The sequence below is a fragment of the Myotis brandtii genome, unplaced genomic scaffold, assembly GCF_000412655.1.
Source record: "Myotis brandtii unplaced genomic scaffold, ASM41265v1 scaffold1013, whole genome shotgun sequence".
Classification (NCBI taxonomy): domain Eukaryota; kingdom Metazoa; phylum Chordata; class Mammalia; order Chiroptera; family Vespertilionidae; genus Myotis; species Myotis brandtii.
The window spans coordinates 115,517-124,088 of record NW_005353379.1 but is presented as its reverse complement, the minus strand read 5'-3'; the positions used below and the strand labels follow the sequence as shown (position 1 = coordinate 124,088).

Below are 8,572 nucleotides of genomic sequence, written 5' to 3'. Positions count from 1 at the left end.
TATGCTATTCCATACATAACCCTATACTGTATACTTTATGAAGCAATAAAAAATTTACAATTTTAATTATAAACCTGTGTTTTCTATCAAAATTACTTCTTGCGTGAATTTTGGGACGCCCTTTACTAATAATATCTAATGAGTGCCGACTTTCATATCCAATTGTAGCACATATCAACCAAATCAGTTTCTAATTCTTAGTACACTAGCAAGGATATAAAGATTTTAACATAGTGCCATCCCATCAAGCTAAAACAGTGAAGATATAATTAAGATTATCCTTTTTTTTAAATAGATTATTGATTTTAAAAGTGAGAGAAAGGGAGAGGGAGAAACAGTGATGTGAGATCAAAACATCAATCAGTGCCTCCTCCACACCCCCTACCAGGATTTGAGCCCGGTCAGGGCACGTGCCCAGGGTGGGAATCAAACTGACAACCCGTCGGTACACGGGACAATGCCCAGCTAACTGAGCCACACCAGCCAGGGCTAATAAAGACTGTCTTAATGCAAGAAATACAAATGTTGTGGCCAGCATGAGACTTACTCTTTTTACAATAGCCAGAACATCTTTATCTTTTTCTTGACATAGAAGTTTTCTCACGCACATTTCTAACTGTTGAAGTAGATGTTTATCTTCAGGGATCTTCAGAGTAGATTTCACTTTGGGCAACAAGTAGCAAAGTTTCATTCTATAATAAATTAAATACTATTTACTTGTGTGTAAATTTATAACTTAAATTTAATAACTGTAAAATAATAGTGACATAAAACTGAAAGAAAAACCCAAGTTGTAGGTAGCCTAAGAGTTCATTTATTATGCAACAAATGCTCATGGAGTGCCTAGAATGAGTCAAGCGTTCATTATTCCAGGTGCTGCGATACAATGGTGAATAAGAGCAGCAAATCCTGTGGTGTCATGGAGCTTACATGCTAGCATGAGGGGAGGGAGGGAGGATAAACAAAGTAAAATGTTAGATAGTGGTAGGTGCTGTAGAGAAAAATTACATGGGATAGAAGACAGGGGAGAACCAGAGGAGGGAAGTTACAATTTTAAAACAGGTGGTCAGGGAGGGTTTCAGTGAAGGTTTCACTGAAAAGATGACATTTAAGCAAAGACCTAAAAAAAAATAAATCAATGAGGGAATTAGTCACATGAATACCTGAACATTACAGGCAGTAGCTGCAGTAAGAGAAAATGTCCTGTAGGGGGAGCTTGCCAAGGTGCTGTCCCAAATTAACAAATTGGCCCAAATTGGCAAATTGGATGAGAGGACAGAATGGGGCAAAGATGAGATTAGCAGATCTTTGAGCAGCAGTAGGAGGCCAGCTCATCCAGGGCCTTGCAGGCCACTGTTCCAAGACTGGCTTTTAAGTGCAATGAGAAGCCAGGGAAGGTTTGAACAGAGGAGTTAAATTGTCTGACTTAGGGGTTTTGTTTGTTTGTTTGTTTGTTTATATTTTTTATTTCAGAGAGGGAGAGGTAGAGAGAGAGAGATAGAAACATCAATGAGAGAGAATCATTGACTGGCTGCCTCCTGCACATCCTCCACTGGGGATCAAGCCCGCAACCCGGGCACACGCCCACGACTGGAATCGAACCCAGGACCCCTCAGTCCACAGGTCGACGCTCTATCCACTGAGCCAAACCAACCAGGGCTGATTGAGGTTTTGAAAGTATCGTCTGGCTATTGTGCGGAGTTAGACTGCAGATGGCCAAGGACAGGAGAAAGGAAACCACAGGGGAGGCCCTTTCAGCAATTCAAATAAGAACGACGGTGCCTGAACCAGATGATGGCAGTCAGGTGGTGAGAAGTGCTGGGTTCTGAATACATTGTGCAAGCAGCAGGATGTGCTGAGGGCTTGGCAGTGGGATGACAGAAAGGAGTGGAGGTTCTGACCTGAGCTATTGGAAAGATGACATGGTTATTTACTGGGATGGAGAAGACCTCAGGAGCAAGATGGGGGTTTACTTTGAGACACATTAAGTCAGAGGTGCCTATTAGATACTCAGTGGACATGTTAAGTGGGCAGTTGATTCAGTAAGTCTTCTGTTCAGGGCAGGTGTCCATGTTGGAGAGACAGTCAGGAATCTTCAGCATGTGGATGATTTGCAAGCCAGGGTGCAGCCTGAGTAGACGAGATAAAAGGGTAATGTCTAGGGCACAGTCCGTCTAGATCCGGCGGATAGGAAGCACCGAGCAGACTGAAGAGCGCCCAGAGGTGAGAGGACACAGGAACGTGCAGAAAACCTGCCTGGGAGGAGGCAGCTCAGAGGAAGCTCTGTGGGCTGGGCTTGGGAGGAGGCAGCTCAGAGGAAGCTCTGTGGGCTGGGCTCAAGCTCTGTGGGCTGGGCTCAGAGAGGGATGCCAGGCAGCTGTCTGTTCTATGGCTGCTGTTTTCATTTAGTCAGCTGAGTGCTCTCCAGACATTATTTTTATTTCTGTGCCGAGCCTTGCGACAGCTAAGTCCCATGCCTAGAGATTTCAGGATGCTTTGTCAGCTGAGCCCTCAGTTAAGGATTCTTCTCATACAACAAAGTTTGTTCTTTATTCGACCAAAAAGAGTAACGCTCCTCCTCTAGAGTTTCCAGCTCTGTCGACAGCCATCTCATGCAGAGCTCACCAGGCATGCTGTCAAGTCTTGTGATGCATTCTCCAATAAGGGGTCTCAGTCCCCCACAGAGGTTTTTTCTCACTTCTCATAGCTCAGGAGAAGGCTTCTTTGAATACCAATAATATTTTACCAGCCTTGATAATGACTCAGTGAATTTAAATTTTAAACACCCACTTAATGGTAAAAATAAAATACAGTATATGCACACTTCATTCTTTATAACCCAAGTCAGGTCTAGAAAATATTTATTCAGCAGAAGTTATACAAACTACAGTAATGATTTATCTCTATGAGAATCCTGGGCCCATGATATTATGAAGACTTTGAGATTAGGGACAACACCTTTCTGGTAAACTAAACTCTTTATGTACATTATCTCTGCTGTATTCCTCAGAACACCCTATGAAGTAGGTACTAAGGAAATGGATGCACAGGGAGGTTTTGTAACTTGCCCAAAGACACACAGCCAGTACAGGGCTGGGTATCAGCTTAGGCAGTGGCTCCAGAAACTCTCCTAACCTGCATGACCTACCACCCTGGCCTGTGATGGCTCCTATTCCATCTGCAATCTCTATAGCACTGGGCAAAGGCTTTTGTACCCAAAGCCAATTAGTACAAGGTGGTGCTGGACCCATTTGAGGGGCTGGCAGCCACCTAGGCAGGAAGTGGGAACCAAGACTTCCTGCTATTCAGTGAGCTCTTACCCACAAATATCACCATTCATAGAGCAATATTCAATTAATCTGCACTTGGCTTTTGCATGGGCAGGTTGCTTTCCCTTAGCGCCAATGCTATATGATTAGTCCCATTGCCCAGAGAGAGATGATTCCATTTCCTTTCAAATAATTTTTGTCAACTTCTTGGTGACAGTCCATCTCATTGAAAGCCACTTTTCTAGAATCACAACTTCAATTTTCAAAATGTTAATAATATGGTCAGATCCATTACTTCTTTAGCAAGAGCTAAATTCTAATGAATTATCAACAGTTCTTTAAATTTACTCTAAGGAAACGGCACCTCTCACTTACATAGCAGAAAGGAGATGCACAAACTACTGAAGCCGATGCAACAGTGCTTTCTGTGTGTCCTCACACAAAAATTCAAAACGAAACCAATCTCTAGAGATGTTCCCCTTAAACAATGATCTTAAAATTCTCAGGTTGAACTTTTCAACATCTTTTGGCAATTCTTCTTGGTATATTTTCTCTCAACAGCAGCCCCATGTTTACTGCCTTGACAATTCTTCCTGTTAGTATTATAATATTGCCTACAATTCATGTGAGTTCATTATAAAAGATGCACATGTCACACAGCATAGACTAAGTGGGTAGCATGTGAAAACCCAGCAGGGAGTTCAGGAGTCCTTCTGTTCAGGGAAGTCTTGGCCACCTGACTTTGTGTCTCTCCCCTACAGACCTGAGGTCCTCAAGTTCAGAACAGAGACATGGCGCATAAAACACAGATATCTAATGGCTGACGGGCTACAGTTCTCTTCAACTCATTATGCACTGTACAAATAACTGGAAGAGTATGCGTGTATGAAATGCCACTGGACTATTCACTTAAAAATGGTAAAAATGGTAAATTTTATGTTACGTATTTTACCACAATTAAAAGAAAGAAATAATATGCTTATTTTGGGAGGGGAAAAAAGGCAAAATATATCTATTACTTTTTTCAATTTCCAAGCAAGCCATTTCCAGTCCTGTTCCCTCTAATCAAACAGTTAACCAACTGCAAATAACATCTATTGGGTTTCAAAAATGCAAGACAGCTGAACATTGGAAAGGCAAGAAAAAGACTTCACAGCAGCCCTACCCCTGTTCACTAAGAATTCCAAAGCTAATACAAATTCTCTACTTGAATTTTTAATTGACTAAAACAACATTTTGCATATATTCATTATAGTAGATACATTAAAATACATTTTTCAAATATTTTCTTGGATTGATAACCATACCTCACATTTGCTACTGGATCATGTGTCAGTTCAATAGCAGGTAGAAAGAAATATTTACAGAAAAATGATTTGGAAAAGAGCTCTATAATAAATTCACAGGTATCCAAAAATCGAAGTCTATTCCAATAACTTTTTCCTTGGCCCAGTTCTAAAAACAAAACCAAAAAATTAACATAAGTTTAATTTTTCCTACATGAAAATACATGACAGAATCAGACACAAAATCCATGGCACGTTTCTTTAAACCCACAATTTATTTAGCAAATGCAAGAGATAAGAGAAAAAAAATCATATTATATACCCCAGGTTTGTAGACCCCCCAAGTTAATAATACCTCAAAAAACAGAAAAATATCTATTAAACATTGCATTCGATCCCATGAGCATTTAGTAAATATTGAATGACTACATCTGCTATTTTGATCACCCACTATGTGCTAAGTGCTTTAAACATATTATCTCCTTCAATCCTGGAAAACAATCCAATGGGATAAGCACATAATTATCCCTCCTAAAAGATAAAGATACTGAGGTTCAAAGACATTACAGTCACAGAGCAGGTTAAGGGCAGAGCTGGAATTCAAACGCAGATACGTATAACTTCAAAACCTTTCAGCAACCAAATTAACTGTTTTCTTCCTTGTTTCCTTAAAAATGCTTTGAAGTGAACAGTCATATGTAAATACAATATTATTAAATTACAGAATTAAAATAATTCGGATCAAATTAAAAGAATAATTTTCTCCCTTATTATATAAATGTTCAAAGGCAACATTTTTAATATTTAAAACCAAAACAGAATCTTCTTTTAAAATAAAAAATTTTAGCCCTGGCCAGGTAGCTCATGGGTGAGAGCATGGTGCCCATACACCAAGGCTTTGGGTTTGATCCCCAGTCAGGGCACATATAAGAATCAACCAATGAATATGTAAATAAGTGGGATAACAAATTTATGTTTCTCTTTTCTTCTCTCTCCCTCTAAAGTCAATCAATAAAAATAAATCAATAAAACATTTTAAATGTAAGGTCCTACCCAATGAAAAGTAAAAATGTAATTAAAAGAGACTAAAAAATGAAACATTAAAGTATACTAAGCGTAACTTTTCGTAAATGAAATTTTATGTACTCTAACGTTTTGAAAAGAGGCAATCTATACTTAAAATGATAAACTCCAATAACCAGAAAATCTCTTTGCCTGCCTATACTGGACAACAGTTTAATAAAAGCTTAAAAACATGATTATCAAAGCAAGTATACAATAATTAACAAATTTGCTAAGTAGATACAGATGTAGGCCGCTATTTTTAGAATTAACACTTCCACTAAAGCAGTGGTTCTCAACCTTCCTAATGCCGCGACCCTTTAATACAGTTCCTCATGTTGTGGTGACCCCCAATTTCATTGTTACAAATTGAATATAATTGAAGCATAGTGATTAATCACAAAAACAATATGTAATTATATATGTGTTTTCCAATGGTCTTAGGCGACCCCTGTGAAAGGGTCGTTCAACCCCCAAAGGGGTCGCGACCCACAGGCTGAGAACTGCTGCACTAAAGGTTTTTGTCTTGATTTTGGCCCTTAGCAAATTAAAATAAATTTACATTTGTTAATTGACTTAATTTTTAACACATTATAAGCCACCTAGACTCACAGATTCACATTTATTCAACTCTTAAAAAAAAACACCTCACTGTTAATATTGAAAATAGAAAGATAAATGCTTAGATTCATGGATATTCTTTTTATATTTTAGTTTCAAATTATTTTTCATTAGGGGAGAAACTAGGCTTTCAACAAAAGTATACATATTTTAAGTTCTTGACTGCAGAAATTCACACACAAAAAAAGGCCCAGAATAATTATTACTTTCATTCATCACAGCTCTGATCCTGTCATATAAATTTCTAAAACAAACTAAAACTTACTTGTAAGACTCAAACACAAACACTCTAGGTATTACCAACATCAGCCTAACTACTCATGCCAAAATGATACATAAGTCAGAGATAATTAAGACCAATTACTTTGTTTACCTTTTTTCAAAATAATAGACAATGATTACTCACGTTCAATTAATTTTTGAATGACCTCAAGTCTCTGTTCTTGTTTACGATTATAACGTAGAAAAATGCATAAAGTTCGTGAAGCTGCCTTTTGGACAGGTAAGACTTTCTTAAAGAAAGAAGAAAGACAATTAAACTAGTCTATTAGTATATATTCTGAATAAGTTGGCCCCACAAATCAATTTTAAGTTATTAAGTAAAAGAGCAGTGTAATCTGCTTCTCAAATCACTGTACTCCTATCCCTCTGATGTGTCTTCATAATTTAATGTTAATATCATTCAGGCAAATCAACTAATACATCACATTACAAAGTTAATTTAATTTGGCACAATCATTTCCATATCATCCAGATTTAATTCATATTTAACTGTCATTTTCTTGCCACTTCATCATAAGTGACAATCTCCCCAAATACATTCTCTTAGTCATTCCCTGGACCTGACAGTCGTTTATTCAACAAACTTTAGCTAGAACATTCCCTGCCTCAGGTACATCACTAAAAATGTGCCACTTCTAAAATATAAATTTAGAGATTCCCCATGATCAGGTATGTTCTTCAATCCTTCTGGCTCACTTCTGGCTCTTCAACCTCCATGCCATTGATTGAGATCCCTGGTCCATGACACAGATAAAGCTTAGAATCCAAAGGACACCATGTCACTCTTACAGGGTACTAAACGCTGTTGTCCTTTGAATTTGTCACACCACTGGAAACAACCTCAATTCTAAATAAATTCAACCATCCACCTATATCAGGTTTGGGTTCAAGATACTTGTTAGAGAAAAATTTCTTAACCAGATATAAAGGGTGGGGCAAAAGTAGTTTTACAGTTGTTCATATGGAAAAATAATACAATAATTAATACATAATAATACAAGAATAAACTCTGTTTTGCATACTCACAACTGTAAACCTACTTTTGCCCCACCCTGTATTGTGTCCAGTATAAGTTCATGTTCACCATCTTGGCTTACATATCCTATATAATAAAAGGGTAATATGCAAACTGACCCTAACAGCAGAAAGACTGGGAATGACTGGTTACTATGACACACACTGACCACCAGGGGGCAGACGCTCAATGCAGGAGCTTCCCCCTGGTGGTCAGTGCGCTCCCACAGGGGGAGCTCTGCTCAGCCACAAGCCAGGCTGACGGCTGTCAGTACAGCGGTGGTGGTAGGAGCCTCTCCCGCCTCCTCAGCAGCGCTAAAGATGTCCAACTGCAGCTTAGGCCTGCTCCCCGCTGGCAAGTGGACATCCTCCAAGGGCTCCCAGGCTGCTGGAGTGATGTCTGACTGCCAGCTTAGGCCCAATTCCCCAGGGAGCGGGCCTAAACCAGCAGGTGGTCATCCCCCGAGGGGTCCCAGACTGCGAGAGGGCACAGGCCAGGCTGAGGGACCCCCCTGAGTGCACAAATTTTTGTGCACCGGGCCTCTAGTCCTATATAATAGAAGGCTAATATGCACATTGTCCCCTCGACCAGGAGATCAATCAGGGGGCAGGCCAGCCGGCCAACCGCCCGAGGTCTCCCCCAGGCCAGCCCAGCCCAATCGGCCCCAATCGTGGCAGGCCAGCTGGACCCCACCCTTGCACGAATTCATGCACTAGGCCTCTAGTAAGCATTATAATATTCAATTTTTGAAGATTCAGATTATTATAATGGGGAGCTTTGAAATTCAAGTAGAATAAAGCTTTACATTGCTGAGAGAATATTGCCTGCTATCTCATCTCATATATCTACACTAATAAAAGAGAAACATGGTAATTAGCGTACGACCGCTACCCTTTTCATTGGCTAATCAGTGAGTATATGCAAATTAACTGTCAGCCAAGATGGCAGCCGGCAGCCAGGCACTGAAGCGAGCAGGGAGGCTTGCTTGCTGCAGACTCCAACGTTCACCGCCTCACTTGCCGGCCTCTCAGTTGCAA

At 39.8% G+C, this 8,572-nt stretch overlaps 1 protein-coding gene across 7 annotated transcripts in view; it reads right to left on the bottom strand.

Moving 5' to 3' along the window:
- PPP4R4 (protein phosphatase 4, regulatory subunit 4) overlaps positions 1–8,572 on the bottom strand; it is an 89,814-nt gene that overhangs the window by 16,630 nt on the left and 64,612 nt on the right. For 5 of the 7 annotated variants that reach the window (XM_014535287.1, XM_014535304.1, XM_014535278.1 and 2 more), the window contains 3 exons: positions 6,645–6,750; positions 4,577–4,724; positions 548–692 (listed from right to left, as the gene is read on the bottom strand). The exons of the other annotated variants lie outside the window; for them this stretch is intronic. In XM_014535287.1, the coding sequence (XP_014390773.1) occupies positions 548–692; positions 4,577–4,724; positions 6,645–6,750 (399 nt within the window). The remainder of the gene's footprint in view (positions 1–547; positions 693–4,576; positions 4,725–6,644; positions 6,751–8,572) is intronic. 7 annotated transcript variants of the gene reach the window in all.